Genomic DNA, 21,640 nt, shown 5'->3' on the forward strand with positions numbered 1-21,640 from the left:
GTACCTTCCCATTAAAAAACAGATGTTGTGTGAATCCTTTTTTTTAAAACGACGAAAACCACTGTGAAAAATAGAGAACATATAGAATAAATTGTTGGTGCATGCAAATGGGAGAATTTTATTTGAATCAATGATAAATACACCACTATAGTTTTGGCACTTTTTAGGTGTACATAAAATGCAGTCTAGAATCTAATGGGTAATCTTTTCTCTTTATTTACATTTCCAAAGGGAGGAGAAGTCAGAGGAATTGCTGGACAGTCAGCAGCAGGTGCAGTTACTAGAAGTGGAGCTGAGAAAAGTACATCAGCAGGTACACATGTACAATTATTTAGGTCTACGTTGTCCTTTACCAGAAATCTTTTTTCCGTATTTCTTGCTGTGTTTTTTGAATACGTCTCACATTCATTAGTGTAATATGTCTTTTTGCAGTCTTTTTCCTTCCAGGAAAGGTGAAAAACAAATTACATAATGGATGGAAACCGCAACATTAGACTACTTTCTTAAAGCAAACCTGTGCTTTGCTAATGCAGGCTAAAACAGGTTTGCATTTATTCCCTATTTGGTATAAAATGCTCATTTGTCATTCACTTCCCCACCACTCTATGCATCTACTGGAATTGAGGAAAATACTCTATCACTTGCTTCTCTATAACTAATTACAAAGTGCTAAATTAATCACCAGTGCTATCACATGGATAAAGTCCATAGTAGCTTCTGGCAACAGTGGGTGTTAGAAAGAAATGGGAGTATGTAATACTGGGATAACAGGATTAAAGAGAAATTGTTACTTTGTCCTGTCCTGCATAGGTAACACACAGATTCACTTTAATTGACCTAAAATATCAGAACATATTTTTCTTACATATCCTAATTTGGGAGGCCAGCAATATGAACATTGGCCTAATAAAGTCTTGCAGAGATCTTGATAGCAGAAAAAAGAATCCAACACAGTTCCAACACAGATGTCAGGGCTCCCAGGTGTGACCAGAGATGTGTGACTGACGCAGGGAAACGCAGACCTCAGATATGTTATAAACAATATAATTTATTAACACTAACAATACAAACATAAACGCAGTGCAATACTAAAACATAATACAGTGCAAACAAACCAAACCAAACCACCCACAGATAACAGTACATACAAGCAAGCGTCGTCAGGCAGGCCGGGTCAATATCAATAGGGCAGGTAGGTACAGGGGGAGCAAGCGGAGATTGGTCAGGGTCACAAGCCAGGGATCAGAACAGGTAGCAAGCAGCGTGGTACAGAGGGTCAGACAGAGGGATGGTCAGGAGCGAGCCGGGATCAGAGCAGGAGAAGTCAGCAGCGGTTCAGAAACAGGATGCAGGACAGAAACAGGATGCAGGACAGAAACAGGATACAGGGCCCAGGACAAACACACACCAAGGCAGAGTCTGTGGGTCTGGCCATCCCTTAAATACCCCAGCATAATCCGTTACAGGTGTTAGCTGGCTGCAAAGTTGAGTCTCTGATTGCTGGGAACACCCGCTGGCCAGCCCTGGTACTGCAGATCAAAAGGCAGGTGAGTCCCACCATAGCTGGCCAGTCCATTCCTGACAACAGATAACATATTTTCTAATCTATTTCAATTTATCTTCATTTTGTGGTAGGTTGCATCAGTAGGGGTGTATAGGCCTTGTGCATTGCATCTAAAGAAAGGTCTTTTCTTTACCATAATGCTAGTATTTCTTGTTGTGGATCATACATAATCATATGATAATCTACACTGGAACTCATGATGTTTTGTGTTAGGGCCTGTGTCAACAAGCTTTGGGCTTGGGCCTATTCCATCAGTTTGAGATGTATCTAAGATCATTCAGAATTCTACCTACAGTTGATCTACTTCACTTGCCTTTGACCTTAGATTTTCTTAGATTTGTATTGGGATGTAAAAGTGGTTTGAAGCTAACAAAAGCCCGTTCATGTTGACACAGGCCCTTACATTGAGTGACCTAGAATGGGATAGTGATATGGGGTGTAGTGGAATGAAAAATGGGAACTGAGTTAGAACACAGAAAATGATGGAGAAGAGTCACTGGATGGAATGGTCCATAGGATAGGCAATGGGAGGCGAAGGCAGACCAAGAAACCAGGGCACCTGGATGAGAGCCGGCAAGCCTCGTCGGGAATGGTGAAGATCCTATGTGACTGGAGTGGTGGCAGTGTGAACACAGGTGGTGTGTCCTGAGGCTGATGATGGAAGAAGGGATGGATCAAAAGGTAACCGCCTGGGGAGGGACTGGCAGCTCCTCGTCAAGGATGTGGGAAATCCCTCGAAGATAAGCAGAAGAAAGGGAAAGCGCCAGGTCAGGAGGAGTAAATCAGTGAAAAACTGTAAAAATGGAAGACTTACATCTGAAATTTCTTCAGTCGGCATGTGGAGTGAAAGGACCAGCAGAGGAGCGTGGAAAGCACTGCTTTCCATGGCACCTGTCTCGGCACCTGTCATCTTCTTCCCTGCCGGCTTTGAACCCACATTGCAGAGTTGCGAGCGGCTCCCTGTGTGGTCTCACTGCTGTCACCGATCTATCCACCTGACTGCACCATGATCCCGCTCCTCTGCTGGAACCAAATGGATCAATGCAATTTATCATTAACAGCTGCTATTACTATAAGAGACTCAAAACTGTTGGAGGTAGATTGTATGGAGCCATTTGCTAATTTATAGGTTTGAAAAGTGGTTTAAATTGCCTGAAAGATGCTGTCTACCTTGTATTGAATGAGTAATTTCTTAGCTTCATAAAATGCAGTGACACATGCAGTTTATGTTTGTATCAGCATGGCTGTGTTCCATCGCATGTTTCGTCACATACACACCCAAATCCTGTGTTAGTACTGTACATTAAGCAATATCCTCTTTTCTGATACAGAGAAAAATGATATTACTGTAAAGGTGAAAGTGTGCCTTTTGATCCTTTAAAATGTATATATTTTTTAAAAGGTTAGAATGACATTTTATCCGTTCCACCTCAAAGCATGAAAGTTGTCCAAGTTGGAAATGGATATCAGAGCAGCTGACTTGAAAGATGCACTGTAAAAGTGTGAACTTTTAAGAAAAAATATTTACTGAACAGACTGTATTGGACATAATTTCTGTAGAATTTAACAATGTATAAATGTGCACCTTGAATTTTGAAACTCACACAGTCAGGCACAGTGACCATGCAATAGCCACATTGTAATAACAGTGGTATATAAAGCAGTCACCACATTGGTCACATCACAGACATTAATTCAGACTGAAAACTGAAAAAAAAAAACACAATAAAGAAAAAGAAGCATAAGATTAAAGATGTCCAAAACACCAGCTAACACATAAGGAAACAAGGAAAAGGCCTGAATGTCCACCTCACAGCACATGGTAGGTTCAACTCTAAGAGCTGCTAAGCTATTCACTAGCTGTGCATTTGCATACCACTCTGTATATCAGAATTGGTTCATAATTAATATTACTATCTGTCTTTAAAAAATATTTTAAACAAATTCTCTCTGCTGAAGTATTGGTTAGTTTTTGGACTCATGTGAAGTTCGGCATCCAATAAAACGTGTCACAGATCTTTTTAATATTTGTAGTGGTGGAAGTGCGGTCAGCAATCCACTCTGTTATTATACACCTGGCTGCCGACCAGTATATATGTTTCTATTCAGGGTTCCCTTTTTGTGCTTCTGCTCTATAAGCAGTTGTGGGTTCCTTAAATCTGAAAAATAAGAACAGAGGGTCATAATGTATTCTATAAAACCCTCATTCTTCAGTGCAAATTTGAAACATTTTGTGTCAAGTCCATAAATACTGAGATATGGATGGTTTACATTGTCCACATTTTAGACAGTAGAACACAGATATGCCCATTGAACAGTTTTTTTTAATGAATTGAGTTTCCCTCCATTCATTTGTTACAAATAATGTGATTGTTTTGATTCCTCCTAATAATTTCTATACATTGTTGTAAGTAGGCAAAGTTCCTGGAAGGATTTATGTTTAAAAGTTTTCTTATTGAACAGAGACAACAATTTTTGTAATAAAATAATAGTAAGCAAACTTAAATAAATAAATAAACAAAAATACAAAGTCCCATACACCTAGAGTCCAAACTAAAGTCCAACTTAGAATCCAAATCCAAAAAATTCTTGCAAGTGATTTCCCAATAAATCTTTCTCCCCGAATCAGATTGATGGTATACTGCAGAAAATCTTTATATACCTCAAAGAAAAAAATCTCAACATAGTGTATTACCCCAAGTATTAAAATAAAGTGCCACACGTGTCACATGCAGACAAACAAAAGTGCCACAGCAATCGTGAGATATCAGGACTCTAATAATTCAATTAGTAACTCCACTGCACACAATATAAAGAGTGCATAATTACTCCAACATAAATAAAATCAGCATAGGATCCATATTAACGATGAGAATGCCTCCAAACATTGTTCTACCATCTTCTCCAAACACTTCCCAACGACCTCATAAACAGACCAGGGATCAGTATGTATATTAAATGACAAACATATTTTATTGTAGCAACTTGCATTAAATTTTGATGAAAACAGCTTCCATATAGTGAGATAGTCCAAAATAACCCCACTCCTTAGCGGTAACTCTTTCTATATGGCCATACCACTCTGAAGGAGAGCCAGGCAGAGAATGGAAGTCTCCAGGATTGGAACAGTCGCGTGTTCCAGAACCCAAAATGGCCACCACGGCACTTCCGGAAAAAACGTCAATACGTCACCACGTCACGTGCCCCGGATGTGTTTCATCACATCCGGACTTTTTCAACGGGGAACAATTTTTGTAAGCCACTTTGGTTACAAACTGTAAAGGCTGCAAAGCCCGTTTTGTGGGAACATTGGATTGTTCATTCATGGTTAACAATTTCAAACCCTTTCATTGCCCAACTGGGGTTCAAACTATTGGAACAGTCTAACTGTTACTAGAACTGCTGGGAATCATGGGTTTATGGGAGTGTTGTGCTTTTCAGACATGCTCCTTATGACATGCCCATGAGCTTATTTTTGGAGTGTCAAGGGAGTTTGTTTAGTTCCATACTAATTTCTATCTTCTATCTAATCTCTGACAGCTTGCTGTTTTTCTCTTGGATTGTGTTAAACATATCTTCGCATTTCCTAGGTTCGGGAACTTTCGCAAACCGCTGCTCTCTCTCGTAGTTATCGTGATGAGGTTGATGCATTAAGAGAGCGCTCACGGCGTTCTGAGGCACAAGTGAGCACTCTCACAGAAAGACTACGCATTATGGATTTTTATCAACGTTCCCTTCAGGTTTGCCATCTCAGAATCCCACTGTGACTTAACTGGCACTACGGTAGGTTCAAAGGATTGATGTGGAATCTTTTTTGTTTCTAACAGGAAGAGAAAGAGTTCTCTAGGAGCCTGTTGGAAGACAAAGAGGTGTTAGAACATCAACTAGCTGCTGAAAGAGAACGTTCTGAGAGACTGCGCATGTGTGAGAGAGAAAAGCACTTACTAGAAGAGAGAATCAAACAGTTAGAAATGGTAGGGTATATCTGGGTATGTCTAAACTTGTTGAAGTTTTGTGTATATACAGTTGTGTTCAAAATAATAGAGGTGTGTTTAAAAAGGTGAATAAAGCTCAAAATCCTTCTAATAGCTTTTATTTCCATACACACAAATGCATTGGGAACACTACACATTCTATTCCAAATCAAAACATGAAGAAAAATATATCAAATTTGTGTTGGTCCTCTAAAAAATTTAAAGAAAAGTGAATATTAGACTTCAAAAAAATAGCAGTGTTTGTATTGTTCTTTACAAACTCAAACATTCACTATATAAACTGAAAAATGTTTGAAGAATTTGCTTTCCTTTGAATCACTTAATTAATATTTAGTTGTATAAGCACTGTTTCTGAGAACTGCTGTACATCTGTGTTGCATGGAGTCAACCAACTTATGGCACCTGTGAACAGGTATTCCAGCCCAGGATGATTGGACTACATTCCACAGTTCTCTATTTCTTGGTTTTGCCTCAGAAACTGCATTTTTGTTGTCACCCCACAAGTTTTCTATTGGATTAAGATCCGGGGATTGGGCTGGCAACTCCATAACGTCAATATTGTTGGTCTGGAACCAAGATGTTGCACGTTTACTGGTGTGTTTGGAGTCGTTGTCTTGTTGGAACACCCATTTCAAGGGCATTTCCTCTTCAGCATAAGGCAGCATGACCTCTTCAAGTATTCTGATGTATTCAAACTGATCCATGATCCCTGGTATGCGATAAATAGGCCCAACACCGTAGTATGAGAAACATCCCCATAGCATGATGCTTGCGCAACCATACTTCACTGTCTTCACAGTGTACTGTGGCTTGAATTTAGTGTTTGGGGGTCGTCTACAAAATGTCTCCGGCCATTAGACCCAAAAAGAACAATCTTACTTTCATCAGTCTACAAAATGTTGCGCCATTTCTCTTTAGGCCAGTCAATGTACTCTTTGGCAAATTGTAACCTCTTCAGCACATGTCTTTTTTTCAACAGTGGGACTTTGCGGGGGCTTCTTACAGATAGCTTAGCTTCACATAGGCGTCTTCTAATTGTAACAGTACTCACAGGTATGTATAGGTAAAGGACACACAGTGAGCGCTCTCAAAGAAACAGCAGCTGAACATCCAGGATAAACGCATGTAAAAATCCTCAGTAAAACATATATATATAAAAATGCAGCGCTGTAAATGATCAAATCATGCAAATCAACACAATAATAGTCCTGAAAAGGTGCTCAATAATTGCCAGTGCCAATGGAAAGAATGCAAACTAACCAGAAACACATTTAAAATATGCATGTGTGTAAGAAATCCTGGAGATTCCCCTCTCTCCCTCTGGTCAGAAAATGGATATGTGCTGAAATGGATGACGACAACGCCCTCTTGTAGGAAAACGAAATCCTGCAGGTTAGGAAGCTCCCAGGATAGGATATTCCTCTTCAATGGAACCAGGGCTGGGATTGAAATCACTCTGTGGCTGTGAAGTTGGGAGAAAGGCCCCTCACAGAGAACACAGAGAGATACTCATAGTGTAGTATATTACTTAAATTTATTTAAAAAAAACAAGTAAAACATATAATCAGGTGGCAAGTGAAAGTGACCCACTGACCCTCTTAAAATTATTGGTGGCCGCCGGGCCTCCACATGGCACCGGCGGCGTAGTGTCAACGACGTCCACAGGCTCCCTCTGACGCGTTTCGTGCGCACGCACTTCTTCTGAGGTAGAGCAAGTACTCACAGGTAACTTTAGACCTTCTTTGATCTTCCTGGAGCTGATTGTTGGCTGAGTCCTTGCCATTTTGGCTATTCTTCTATCCATTCGAATGGTAGTTTTTCGCTTTCTTCCACGTCTTTCAGGTTTTGGTTGCCATTTTAAAGCATTTGCGATCATTTTAGCTGAGCAGCCTATCTTTTTCTGCACTTCTTTATATGTTTTCCCCTCTCCAATCAACTTTTTAATCAAGGTACACTGTTCTTATGAACAATGTCTGGAACAACCCATTTTCCTCAGAATTTCAGAGAGAAATGTACTGTAACCAGCATGTACAACATTTGCTGCCTTCTTTCCTTACATAAGGGCAATAATTGCCACCTGTTTTTCAAAGAATGAATGACCTCACTAATAGAACTCCACACTGCTATTATTTTGAACATGCCCCTTTCAATTAGTGATTTAATTACACAGAATCAGCAGCATGCATGTCATGACTGTTGGGTCTGCTGGATTTCTATTACTCTACTACACCTGCTAGTAAATTATTTGCCATGTAGAAATATAATTTCTACCAAAAACAGTGATTGATCAGGTTAGTGATGTCTGACTGCTATTATTTTGAACACAACTGTATATATATATACACACTATATTGCCAAAGGTATTGGGACACTCCTCCACAACATTGGATTCAGGTGTTCCAATCACCTCCATTACCACAGTTGTATAAGATCAAGCATCTAGGTATGCAGACTGCTTATACAAACATTTGTGAAAGAATGGGTCGCTCTCAGGAGCTCATTGAATTCAAGCGTGGTACCGTGATAGGTTGCCACCTGTGCAATAAGTCCATCTGTGAAATTTCCTTGCTACTAAATATTCTGGTCAACTGTTAGTGCTATTATAACAAAGTGGAAGCAACTGGGACCAGCAACTCAGCCAAGAAGTGGTAGGCCATGTAAAATGACAGAGTGGGGTCAGTAGTCACTAACTGTCTGCAGATAGATAAAGACCTCCAAACTTTGTGTTGCCTTCGGATTACCATAACAGTATGTAGAGAGCTTCATGGAATGGGTTTCCATGGCCGAGCAGCGGCATCCAAGCCTTACATCACCAAGTGCAGTGCAAAGTGTCGGATGCAGTGGTGCAAAGCAAGCCGCCACTGGGCTCTAGAGCAGTGGAGACGTGTTCTCTGGAGTGACGAATCACATTTCTTTGTCTGGCAACCCGATGGACATGTCTGGGTTTGGCGATTGCCAGGAGAATGGTACTTGCCTGACTGCATTGTGCCAAGTGTAAAGTTTGGTGTAGGGGGGATTATGGTGTGGAGCTGTTTTTCAGGGGTTGGGGTTGGTCCCTCAATTCCAGTGAAGGGAACTCTTAAGACATCGGAATACCAAGACATTTTGGACAATTTCATGCTCCCAACTTTGTAGGAATAGTTTGGGGCTGGCCCCTTCCTGTTCCAACATGACTGCAGAGTCCAGACCTCAACCCAATAGAACACCTTTGGGATGAATTAAAGTGGAGACTGCGAGCCAGGCCTTCTAGCCCAACATCAGTGCCTAACCTCACAAATGCGCTTCTAAGAATGGACAGACATTCCTATAGACACACTCCTAAACCTTGTGGACAGCCTTCCCAGAAGAGTTGAAGTTGTTATAGCTGCAAAGAGTGGGCCAACTCAATATTGAACCCTGCAAACTAAGACTGGGATGCCATTAAAGTTCATGTGCATGTAAAAGCAGGTGTCCCAATACTTTTGGCAATATAGTGTACAGTATATACACAATTTTTGCTCTTTTTATTATGGGTATGTATTATGAGACTAAATTGTATTGCAGGAAAGAGATACAGAGTGCCAACGAATGCAGGGTCTACTCCAGGACAATCTAACTCTAGCTGAGGAGATTCGAGAACTTAGGCAAGAGGTAACTCAAGGCTGGGAGAACACTTATGAGGCTGATACAGAGACTGTCTCAAAGTGGGAGAGAGAACACTTGACTGTCAGCGAGAAGGCCTGGGTCAAGCAAGACTCAGAAACAGAATGTATGTACTAATACGGTTTACAAGAAAAAAATTGTATGAATTATTTGTAATAAATGTGCTGAAGTTATTTTTTACCAGTAGACAGTATAATATATTGTGATTTTATGATTTAAGCAATATTAAAGAGTAACTCCATTTTTGTTGTACATTGCAAGGATGCTAACAAACTTTGTTGTAGATTCCTACCTTTTGTTATTTTGAAGATTGTTTGACCACTGCAGTTATAGTCCACATAATTTTATTTTTTTGGCTTAAATGTCAAACACGTCCATCTTTCAGAACTGGCTATAGTTTTGTATAAGGTCAAAATATTTAAAAACAAGATACACGATGCAGTCTGTAAATATCAATAATACAGTAGTTTTAGTTTCTTCTTTGAGCCCCCCGATGAAATAGCTTCATTTAAAGGGGATCTTCACCCTCCACCCCATTTTTTTTAAACCCCTGCTTATTGGGTTGTGAGTCCTGCACAGTTATGATACTCACCGCCTTAGAAGATCTAATGTTGTTCTGCAGAATCCTCTTCTCTTCAGCCCCTGCTCGGCTCCCACCTTCCATCTTTTTGTGTGTCATCAAGAGGCACTTCCGGTTTCAGCTGGTGGGCCTCCCAATGATGCACAGCTAGGCATGCCCCCCTCCACCTTTGTGAATTAAGGACTATGCCTCCTGGAATATGCAATGTGCATTTCTCAATAGGCACAGCAAGCATAGTGCACTTCATTTGCCTAGGTGAGTGACATACATGGACGGGCAGGCAGAAAGGTAAATAAGAAAAACCGCTATTTGCACAGCAGAGGGGAGGAGGGTGGAGATCTGCTTTACCTGTTAATTCTGCCAGTAGAGATGTGTTGATGATCCACTTACTATGACTGAGTGAAACTCTGTTAATCTGCCAATGAAACCACAGCACAGTGTTGTCACCCTGTGGACAGGGTAGTCCTGTACAGAAAGAGAGAAAGCTGCTTCACAGGTCTGGGGATTTGAAATCCCCATGGCTTTCTCTCCTCTCCTTGCAGGGATGACAGTATGGGTTAGACAGCTTCTGATTGGTCAACACTGTGATGGTGCTGACCAGTCAGAAGTACTGTCATCCTTGCAAGGAGAGGAGAGAAAGCCGCTGGGATTTCAAATCCCCAGACCTGTAAAGCAACTTTTAGTTGTGTGACAGCATGGGATCAGTGCAGATAGGTTTGTTGTAAGCCAAGCCTGGGTTCTCAGAGGAGTGGTGGGGAAACCGCATGCAATTCGGACAGGAATGGCACTGCATTCCTGTTCAAATCACATGCCATTCATTGCAGTGCGATTTGTGGCCATTCATTTTGTATGGATGCAAATCGCACTGCAAACTATCAGTACTCGATATCAGTGAGTACTTGATCCAAAGGGGGAGATTTACTAATGCTGGTTCACTCAGAATCTGGTGCAGCTGTACATGGTAGCCAATCGGCTTCTAACCTTAGCTTGTTCAGTTAAGCTTTGGCAATAAAACCTGGAAGCTGATTGGTTTTTATGCAGAAGCTAACCTGATTTTGCACTCTCCAGCTTTAGTAAATAAACCCCAAAGTGTCAGTACTCATAATTGACAATAAAAAAAGAGTATCGGTGCATCTCTAATATCTGTATCATTATGGAGAAATTCTTTTTCAAATTTCACAACACAGGCATTGCTTGAGGTGATTGTAGCCGTATTAGTGCATTTGCGACAGGAACAATTGAGTACTGTCCGTGATACTTTTTTTATTTGCACTAACATACAATTTTGAGGACAAGCTTTCGGGAAATGTCCCCTTCTTCAGGTCTAAGCAGCACTGAAACAAAGATTTAGCAGAATGTTGGAAGAGATGTAGGAGATGGGAAAAAAAAACACAACATAAAAACAACACAGGCATTCAAATCTTAGCTTTGAGAACAGATCTTGGCAGCCTGACATTTTATTAAGATTTTACATTAAAAACTTCACATTAAAAACATCTAGGAAGGTAAGTGAGGGTTCGTTTTAAAGTACTTTTACTGCTCGTGAGGACTATGTAAATGGTTTTGTGCGCGTAATCTGGGGACAGGTAAATAGAAAAAAAAAATTGAAAGCCAGCTCCAGCTAACACTTTTTAAGCAGTTAAGACAATCTGACCACACAACCATGATGACCAGCTCATAGCTTGCTTTACATGTTTTTTGTGTACTGTGGTTATATGTACTATAGTCAGATTCACAAATGTGACAGGGGTAAATAAGGTCTGAAGACCCAGAATTTGTCTTAGATTGCCTGAGATGGATTTTTTTTACTTTGAGTAAAACTTTTTTGTGATAACATGATAATATTACAGCTCACACTTGAGGTCTCATTGTCAAAATGGTTGAACCCTATTGGCTGACTTTTATTTAAAAATATCATATTTACATATTTATCCTTATTGATTATTTATGGTATAAGTAACAGAACAGATTAAACAGATTGTAATTTCTTCTAAATTAATCACATAATCTGTTTACTTCTGCCTTGCTTTAATATTTGTATCTAATGGAAAACTGTAAGAGCCATATTATCTGCAAAGCTTTCATATTTATTTTCATTTCGTATATTTCAAAAATGGACTGCGCTAAGGTCACAAATAGACAAAATAAACTGTGCAATCTTTAAAGTGATAACACTGAGCAAAATACAAATACAATATTAATATTCAGTCCCAACATGTGAATAATTGGTGCAACGGTGCTGTATCTTTAACAGTGATACTCCATACTGAAATAAGAAGTGCTTCACTGTGTTCACACTGGTGCCCCACATAAATGTAAACTCGCCGTCATGTCACGACCACCTATCTCTAGGTAAGTCACACTCGCTTTTTGGGACTATCCCAGGTGGCAATCTGGTCCTGATGGCCAATGTTCCTTCGCTCTTATAACTGTGGAATTACCTAAGGACGATCTATTGGTCAAAACTAATCGAGGGCTTATGACACAATTTCTGCTGAAGTCACTTCCGGGATTTGGAACACATGCTAGAATGCGGCGACCATCTTAATTCCCATTCATAATATACAAAGCTGAATACACCTAGTGCCAGGAAAGGCACTTTTTTTGTGAGTGGCATTTTTATTGTTTGACCCCATATTAAAGTTTTATACAGTTTTACACTATGGGATGTCTGGGCTCCTAGGAGGAGCCAGCAGAGCGTGACATCTTAGCCGCCCGGAGCCACGAGGAGGCCCGGCGGCCATATTACTTTTGAGTCAGTTGCACCACTTTTATCATTCACTGATCAGTGTTTTCTGCCCTGTTTTACTATTTTGGAAATAAATGTTTTTTACTCACCTACTACACTATGGAGTTTTTTTGGCTCCTACTTGGAGCTAATTAATTTTTAGGATACCATACCTATTCTGGCCACCGGAGGGAGTTCCTCGTCTATTATTCATCTGGTCTAAAGAGGATCTCTGGATCTGGATGCTGTCCATTTTACCAAGATTGCCTGCTCCCGGATACCCATTGTACCCGCTTGATGAGTGATTTCCAGGGGTCATACTACATATGCGCTTTTATATAGCGCGTCCGGTGAGTGCGCAATTTTACCGTGTGATCCTGGGCTTACTAGTTTCTATGCAAGATCCTGCGTTTATTTGCCTGGACATTATCATTCATTTTTATTTATTCATTTCAATTATTGGTCACTATTTCTGTTATACATCACAGTGTGCTTTCTGATCATCTGAGACATATATGGGTTTATAGATCCTATGCCATATCTATCAGCGCCGCACCTTTTTTATATTTTTTGTATTGGTTACTACCAGCAACCACGGTTATAAGGACGAAAGAACATCGGCCATCAGGACCGGATTGCAAGCTGGGATAGTCTCAAAAAGCGAGTGTAACTTACCTAGAGATAGGTGGTCATGAAATGACGTTGAGATTACATCTATGTGGGGCACAAGTATGAACACAGTGAAGCACTAGTCATTTCAGTATGGCGTATCACCGTTAAAGATACAGCACCATTGCACCAATTATTCACATGTTGGGACTGAATATTAATATTGTATTTGTATTTTGCTCAGTGTTATCACTTTAATGATTGCACAGTTTATTTTTTCTATTTGTGACCTTAGCGCGGTACATATTTGAAATATATAAGATTTTGTGTTTAGAAATTCACATTTAGGACTGCTGCTATATAGGTATCTTATATATAGTTAAATTATTTCACATATATGTTCATTAATTTTTTTCCTGAGCTCAACAGCACCCCTTTTTTCTTTCAAACATATTTACTTTCATTTCATTTGCTAGTTTTAGACTTGAGCTCAGAATTATCCCAGACTCTGCTGCGATTGGAGAAAGAGAATCAAATCCTAAGAGAGAGGTTGCAGGCACTGACAGGAGGAAATTTAGAAATTGAAAGCATGGTACAATATCATACGGGGCAGAAGGAGCTCATGGGCCAGGTCTTGGAAAACATACAAACCTCATGTGTCCGAGAGGTGAGTCCATATTCAACTATTTAGAAGACAAATTGGAATTCAATCAAAAGTTATATTTGTTCCAAAAAAAGAGCACGGTGAAGTGCTACATGACCTAAAAGTAGTAGACTAATTCTTTTTTTCTGCTGCCATTTTTTTATTGTTTCTTTGTCCACAAATGCAGCAAATGTTAAAAAAGTAGCAGGGTTCATTATATGTATTAAATCTTCATTGACCTAGGTAGGGTAAAAACAATGGGATGCTGCAATTGATGCATTGAGAGCAAGCTTACCTAGATATAGAAAGAACAGGGAGTACACCAATGGTGTTTGTATCTTCAATTCCTCATGCTTAAGCCCTGTTGTGGGAGAAACGTATTGATCCTTGGCTTGAGGTGGGAGGTGTGCAGTGTTTGCTGGACGTCATTTTAGTCTGCTTAATAAACTAAACCAGAGTTCCAGGACGTCATTGGTGTGCACCCCATTTCTTCTATTTGTAAGTGGTTTGGAGCAGGAGCAGACATCTGGGGCTTTCTGCACCCAAAACCACAGGCCCTCTCAAGACAGAACCTGAATGAGAGGCTGGTTCATTATAACCACCTGTTTAATGAGGAAAGCTGTAGTGTCAGCATCCCTTTAGAAGTAATTAAGGTAGTATGTTACCAAAAATGAAACTTCTATGGCAGGGGATACCTAAAATTTTAGTTGCCTTTAAGCACAGACATCTCAGAAGATCAGTGAGCCAATTACACAAGCAGGAAATTACATTTCTGAATTGTACAGAATGCGTACAGGTTACCATATCCTGGGGGTCCCTAAGGAATTCCCTTAATTTGCAAGGATTTCCTCTCGCTTACTGTTTGGTTATGGGACAGGAAATTAAAGGATATCTATGTAATGGGACACAGCGGAAAAAAAATTAAACCTGACAGCGGTTATAACCCTTCCTCTCTCCAAAATGATAAAAAAAAGTTTTGCCTATAGTTCTACTTTAAATTAAAACAAATGTGCCTGAAGTTCATCTTTAATCTCAATAATTTGATTTTTCTTTTTTTTCTCTTAGGAGCCAGAAGGTGGCAGCTTAGTGGATAAAGATCATAGACATGGAGATGGAGATATAAACCAAAATGAAAGGGTGATTCCCAAAGATGTTTTTGTAGAGCTGTCGTCACAAAAACTAAATGAAAAACACTGTGCAAGCAAAGGCACTGAGCTATCAAATATACATCTGGAACCCAACACAAAGAAGAACATTACAGAGAACAAAAATGAAGACAATGTGCAACTGATTGAAAAGCAACAAGAAGAAAGCACTCTAGATGACAAGAATGCTGAGGAAATCCGGACTTTGAAGACACAGCTCAAGCTGAGTACTGTAGAGCAGGGGTCACTAAAGTTACAGCTGGAATTGCATATTGAAGAAGTGCAAAACTTAAAAACGCAACTGGAGCTGAGCACTGGAGAAGTAAAGTCATTACTGACTAGGCTAGACCAGACTAATCAAGATAAGCAATCTTTGACAACACAGCTGGAATCAAAATCAGAAGAGGTACAACTACTAAAGACACAATTGGAATCAAGTATTGGAGATATTCAGTCATTAAATGCACAGATGAAATTGAGTGCAAATGAAGTTCAATCTGCAAAGAAACAATCAGAACAAAAAGCTGAAGAACTTCTGTCATTACAGAGAGAACTTGAACAGAGTAATGAAGAGGTGCACTCACTGAAGACACAGTTGGAAATGAGTACTAGTGAGGTGCATTCACTAAAAACACAACTTGACTTCAGTACTGTAGAGTTTCAGTCATTGAAAGCACGATCTGAACTAAATGCTCAGGAGATACTATCACTGAAGACACAGCTAGAGTTAAGCACTCAAGAGGTGCAATCACTGAAGACACAGTTGGAACTAAGCACCCAGGAGGTACACTCTCTGAAAACACAGTTGGAATTAAGTTCTAGAGAGGTACAGTCTTTAGGTACCAAAATGGAACTGGGTGCACATGAGATACTAACACTTAGAAAACAGATGCAGGAGAAAGAAATAGAAAATTCTGCCCATCAGAAACATATTCAAGAGAAATCTTTAGAGAATCAGTTATTAAAGAAGCAGCTATCTGACTTGAAAGAATCAAATTCATTAAAACAGCACCTTCAAGAGAGTTCTGAGGAGATGCTCTCTTTAAAAAAACAATTAGAAGCCAGCACAAGAGATATGCAGTCTATAAAGCTGCATCTTCAAGAAAGAGATGACCACTCAGTAAAGAAGCAGTGGGAAGATACTGCAATGGAAGTTGAGTCATTAAGAAGGCATCTTGAAGAGAGAACTACAGAGTTACAAACTCTCAGAAGTAACCTGCAACAAAGAGAAGAAGTAGGACAATTGTTGAAGAAACAGTTGGAAGAGAGATCAGGAGAAATACAGCTACTTAGGAAAAACTTAGAAAATAGGGAAGAGTTAGAACAACTTGTAAAGAGACAACTAGAAGAGAGAACAGGTGAAGTACAAACCCTAAAGAAAGGCTATGAGAAGAGAGAAAAAATAGAACACCATCTGAAGAAGCAGTTTGATGAAAAAATTAAAGAAGTACATGAACTGAAACGAAGCTTGGAAAAAAGAGAGCAATTAGAAAAGTTAATGGAAAGGCAATTGGAAGAAAAGAAAGGAGAAGTTCAAATGCTCAAGAGAAGCCTGGAAAAGGGAGAAGAAATTGAAGAGCTTCTGAAAAATCAATTGGAAGTAAGGGTTAAGGAGACTCAAGAGCTAAAAGAAAACCTGGCAAAAGGGGAAGAAAGAGAACAGCTAGTGAACAGGCAATTGGTAGAGAAAACAGCTGAGGTACAAGAATTCAAGCAAAACTTGACAAAAAGAGAAGAAATGGAACAGGTCATGAAAAGACAGCTCGAAGAAAGAACAGGAGAGGTACAGGAACTCAAAAGAAACCTGGAGAAGATAGAGGGTATAGAGCAATTAGTGAAAAGACAGCTGGAAGAAAGTAATATTACCATCCACTTTCTTCAGAAACAGTTGCAAGACATTACCAGAGAAGAGCAGTTACTAAAAAGACAACTGGAGGAGAATGAAAGAGAAAGGCAAACCCAATATAGAGAACTGGAAGACAATTCTGAGAAAATGAGGTTGATGCAGAGACAGTTACAGGAGAAAGATTCATCAATACAATTGTTAAAGAGACAGTTTATTGACTTAGGAGAAAAACATATTCAACAAATAAAAGAGCATGCAGCCGAAAATAATGATCTGCACGCTCCAACAGCAGAGTCAACTTCACTTAAACAACAACTCCATGAGATGTCTGAACAAATAGAGAGTCTGAAGAGCCAGATTCAGATTGCAGATGAGAAAGAAGAAAGTTTATTACGAAAGATTACAAATAGTGATGCCGACATACAATCTCTTCAGACACAGCTTCAGGATAGAGAGGAGGAAATTCAGTCTTTGAGGAGAAAGTTAAATGAGAGTGTTGGAAAACAGCAGTCACTACACAGAAAACTAGAAGAGGGTGACTGGGAGTTGCAACTGCTAAAGCGACATCAGGAAGAAAATGAAGGAAGGAGAAAGGTCCAACTGAGACAACTGGAAGAAGATGCAAGAGAAAGACAAGTGTGCAAGATAAAATTGCAAGAGAATGCTGAAGAAATACAAACCCTGAAACTACAGTTGAAAGAGAAAGAAACTTTTGAAACTGCCCTTAACAAACAAATTCAGGAGAGGTCAGAAGAAATAGATTCCTTGAAAAAACAGCTTAAAAAATGTTTAGACGAAGCTGAGTCACAAAAAAGACATCTGGAAGAGAGAAGTGGGGAGAACTTTTTGCTTCACAGACGCTTGGAGGAAAGGGAACAGTCACTGAAGAGACAACTGGAGGAGAACGTTGCTGAACTTCAGTTCCTCAGGCGACAGCTTAAGGAGTTTGCTGAACAGGAGCACTCATGGAAAATCCAACTTGAAGAACATGAAAGAGAGAAGCTGTCTTTGAAAAGGCTATTGGATGAGAGCAACGACCAATTAATGGAAAGACGTTTAAATGAAAATGCACAGATCCAGCAGCTTAAGAAGCAGTTAGATGAAATAATTAGAAACAAAGAATCAGAAGAAACTAATGAAAGTAACAAGCAGTTACAGAATATAGAGTCAGATCAACAGGTGCAACAGAAAGATGAACAATCTCAATGTCTCCTCAAGCAGCTTCGAGTGAGCACTAAAGAAGCTGAAAGTTCCCAGAGACAAGTGAAAGAAAAGGAAGGAGAAATACAGTCACTAAGGAAACAGCTAGAAGAGTGCACAGGAAAGGAGCAAACCTTGATAAAAGAACTCAAACAAAGAGAGATATCAGAGCAGTCAGTAATGGTTAAACTAGATGAAAGCATTAAGCAGGCAGAACTTCTGCAGAGACAACTGTATGAAAGTTCTGAAGATGTTCAGTATCTTAAAAGACAACTAGAACATAGAACTGGAGAAAAGACAACTCACAAGAGAAAAATGGAAAACAAAATGGAGAGCTCTGATCACAATGTGGAACCAAGGAAAAAAACCCAAGAGGAACAAGTGAACCAACTGCTTGGTGGTGAAAAGCAATATAAAACAATTAGACAAGTGAAAGAAAACAATGTTTCTACAGCAGGTTCTCTATCTTCATTTCCAATGTTTCCTCCATCTACTCCAGTGGCATCTCCAGCCTCTGAATATGCCCTTCCCATTTCTTCATCACCATCGGAAACAACTTTATTACGACAATCTCCGGTATCAACCACAACGTCACTTCAAATGACTGCATCTCATAAGTCTGAATCTCCACCTCTAGTAAAACCTGCATCTGAAACTGTCCCTGCAGCTACTGAGTCCCCTTTGTCATTGCTTTTGCTGGAATTGCATGGTGTGCGCAGAGAGAGGTCAGAACTACAGGGGCGTTATGACTCCCTCCTCAGAGATTTGCAAAGACAAGAAGGGGAGCTAGAACGTATGCAAAGAGAGCTGCGCAAAGGCCGAAGTGCTATGAGGCTGTTGAAGCAAGAACAGCGAGAACTACAAGACAGGTAGGAAAGCAAAGGGACTGTTAAATGTTGCAGAAATGCTTGATTTTTCCCCAAAAATATACAAAACAAACTTTGTCATATGTAAATACAGGGAGAACAACTATTACCAAAATATCACAGCTGGAATAAACTAGTCATTCTTGAGGCAGTTGGCAACAAGTAAACTCTGACTTTTTTCTGGTTTTATATATATGGTATATGTAAATACCATTTTTCATGCTCATAACTTAGAGGATAAACTACTCTTCAGCGTAAGAATTAAAATGAGAAAGTAGCCCCATGTTTTTTGGATTGAGATGGTAGTTTCAACACGTATATCTTCTGTTTATGAAGGCTGTCCTGTGATTCTCACTTAAAGCAGAAGGCATTTGCTGGCTTTTAGCCCACCTTATCATAACCTGTTGTGTTACTTTTTTGGTGTTGTATCCGATATGTGCAAAGAGAGATCACACAAAGTATAACTCTTAATAAAAGTAATGACTGATACAAATAACAAATATTAGACATTATAACAATAATACTTAACCACTTTAACGCTGTCCTATAGCAGATACTGTATACTGCTACAGGGCAGCAGGGGTGCACAAAATCACGTATATGTACAGTTGTGTTCAAAATAATAGCAGTGTGTTGAAAAAAGTGAATAAAGCTGAAAATCCTTCTAATAGCTTTTATTTCCATACACACAAATGCATTGGGAACACTACACATTCTATTCCAAATCAAAACATGAAGAAAAATATATCAAATTTGTGTTGTTCCTCTAAAAAAATTAAAGAAAAGTTAATATTAGACTGTTCAAAAAAATAGCAGTGTTTGTATTGTTCTTTACAAACTCAAACATTCACTATATAAACTGAAAAATGTTTGAAGATTTTGCTTTCCTTTGAATCACTTAATTAATATTTAGTTGTATAAGCACTGTTTCTGAGAACTGCTGTACATCTGTGTTGCATGGAGTCAACCAACTTCTGGCACCTGTGAACAGGTATTCCAGCCCAGGATGATTGGACTACATTCCACAGTTCTTCTCTATTTCTTGGTTTTGCCTCAGAAACTGCATTTTTGATGTCACCCCACAAGTTTTCTATTGGATTAAGATCCGGGGATTGGGCTGGCCACCCCATAACGTCAATCTTGTTGGTCTGGAACCAAGATGTTGCACGTTTACTGGTGTTTTTGGGGTCGTTGTCTTGTTGGAACACCCATTTCAAGGGCATTTCCTCTTCAGCATAAGGCAGCATGACCTCTTCAAGTGTTCTGATGTATTCAAACTGATCCATGATCCCTGGTATGCGATAAATAGGCCCAACACCGTAGTATGAGAAACATCCCCATATTATAATGCTTGCGCAACCATGCTTCACTGTCTTCACAGTGTACTGTGGCTTGAATTCAGTGTTTGGGGGTCGTCTGACAAACTGTCTCCGGCCACTAGACCCAAAAAGAACAATCTTACTTTCATCAGTCCACAAAATGTTGCGCCATTTCTCTTTAAGCCAGTCAATGTGCTCTTCAGCACATATCTGTTTTTCAACAGTGGGACTTTGCGGAGGCTTCCTGCAGATAGCTTGGCCTGGCTCTTCTAATTGTAACAGTACTCACAGGTAACTTTAGACCTTCTTTGATATTCCTGGAGCTGATTGTTGGCTGAGTCCTTGCCATTTTGGATATTCTTCTATCCATTAGAATGGTAGTTTTCGCTTTCTTCCACGTCTTTCAGGTTTTGGTTGCCATTTTAAAGCATTTGTGATCATTTTAGCTGAGCAGCCTATCATTTTCTGCACTTATTTACATGTTTTCCCCTCTCCAATCAACTTTTTAATCAAGGTACACTGTTCTTCTGAACAATGTCTGGAACGACTCATTTTCCTCAGAATTTCAGAGAGAAATGCACTGTAACCAGCATGTACAACATTTGCTGCCTTCCTTCTTTAAATAAGGGCAATAATTGCCACCTGTTTTTCAAAGAATGAATGACCGCACTAATAGAACTCCACACTGCTATTATTTTGAACATGCCCCTTTCAATTAGTGATTCAATTACACAGAATCAGCAGCATGCATGTCATGGCTGTTGGGTCTTTTGGATTTCTATTACTCTACTACACCTGTTAGTAAATTATTTGCCATGTAGAAATATAATTTCTACCAAAAACAGTGATTGATCAGGTTAGTGATGTCTGACTGCTATTATTTTGAACACAACTGTACGTGATTTTGCATTTCCAGGTAGGGGGCGTGTGCGAGCCACGTGTGTGCCCTACCTGCAGATGCCCCCCCCTCCCCGGCAGAGAGAGCCTGACACCGACCAACACCATACCCCCCTAGAGAGAGAGCCTGACAGTGACCAATAGCACCCCTGCCCCATCCTCCCCCCCCCCTACACACACCCAAGAGAGCCTTCCACTAACATTTACCCCCCTGTGGCAACAGAGAGACACTCACCTTGACAGCTCTGAACATCCCCGAGAATGACAGTTGGGCTCTGCATACACCATCAAGCACCCCGCAGCCTCTCTCGTAACCCACCTGGTCCCCATGCCGCATATGTCCCTTCTTCCAGGAAGCAGTACTGCCCCCCTAAAAAATGCTGCCCTAGCCAAATGCCTTGTGGTAAATACGCTCCTGCCCGGCCGGTGATTACTTGCCGACACCCACTGATCGAGGAGCATTAACAACGGAGGGAGAGAACTGTAAGTAAATAATACAGTTCTCTCCCTTGTTAGCTCCTGCACACTGCTATGTATGGCTTTGCATAGTAGAGCCATGCAAAACAGTGTGCTTTACAGTGAAGCACACACACACAGCTTACAGTA

The 21,640-nt window shown here is 40.0% G+C and overlaps 1 protein-coding gene across 1 annotated transcript in view; it reads left to right on the forward strand.

The window, feature by feature from the left end:
- Positions 1-21,640, forward strand: part of LOC149446201 (uncharacterized) — a 96,154-nt gene that overhangs the window by 53,476 nt on the left and 21,038 nt on the right. The window contains exons 9-14 of the mRNA XM_089652840.1: positions 232-313; positions 5,155-5,304; positions 5,392-5,538; positions 9,103-9,307; positions 13,595-13,785; positions 14,827-18,821. Of these exons, the coding sequence (XP_089508966.1) occupies positions 232-313; positions 5,155-5,304; positions 5,392-5,538; positions 9,103-9,307; positions 13,595-13,785; positions 14,827-18,821 (4,770 nt within the window). The remainder of the gene's footprint in view (positions 1-231; positions 314-5,154; positions 5,305-5,391; positions 5,539-9,102; positions 9,308-13,594; positions 13,786-14,826; positions 18,822-21,640) is intronic.

The sequence above is a fragment of the Staurois parvus genome, unplaced genomic scaffold (assembly GCF_062004578.1).
Source record: "Staurois parvus isolate SC_StPar_1 unplaced genomic scaffold, SC_StPar_1.0 ptg000694l, whole genome shotgun sequence".
Lineage (NCBI taxonomy): Eukaryota > Metazoa > Chordata > Amphibia > Anura > Ranidae > Staurois > Staurois parvus.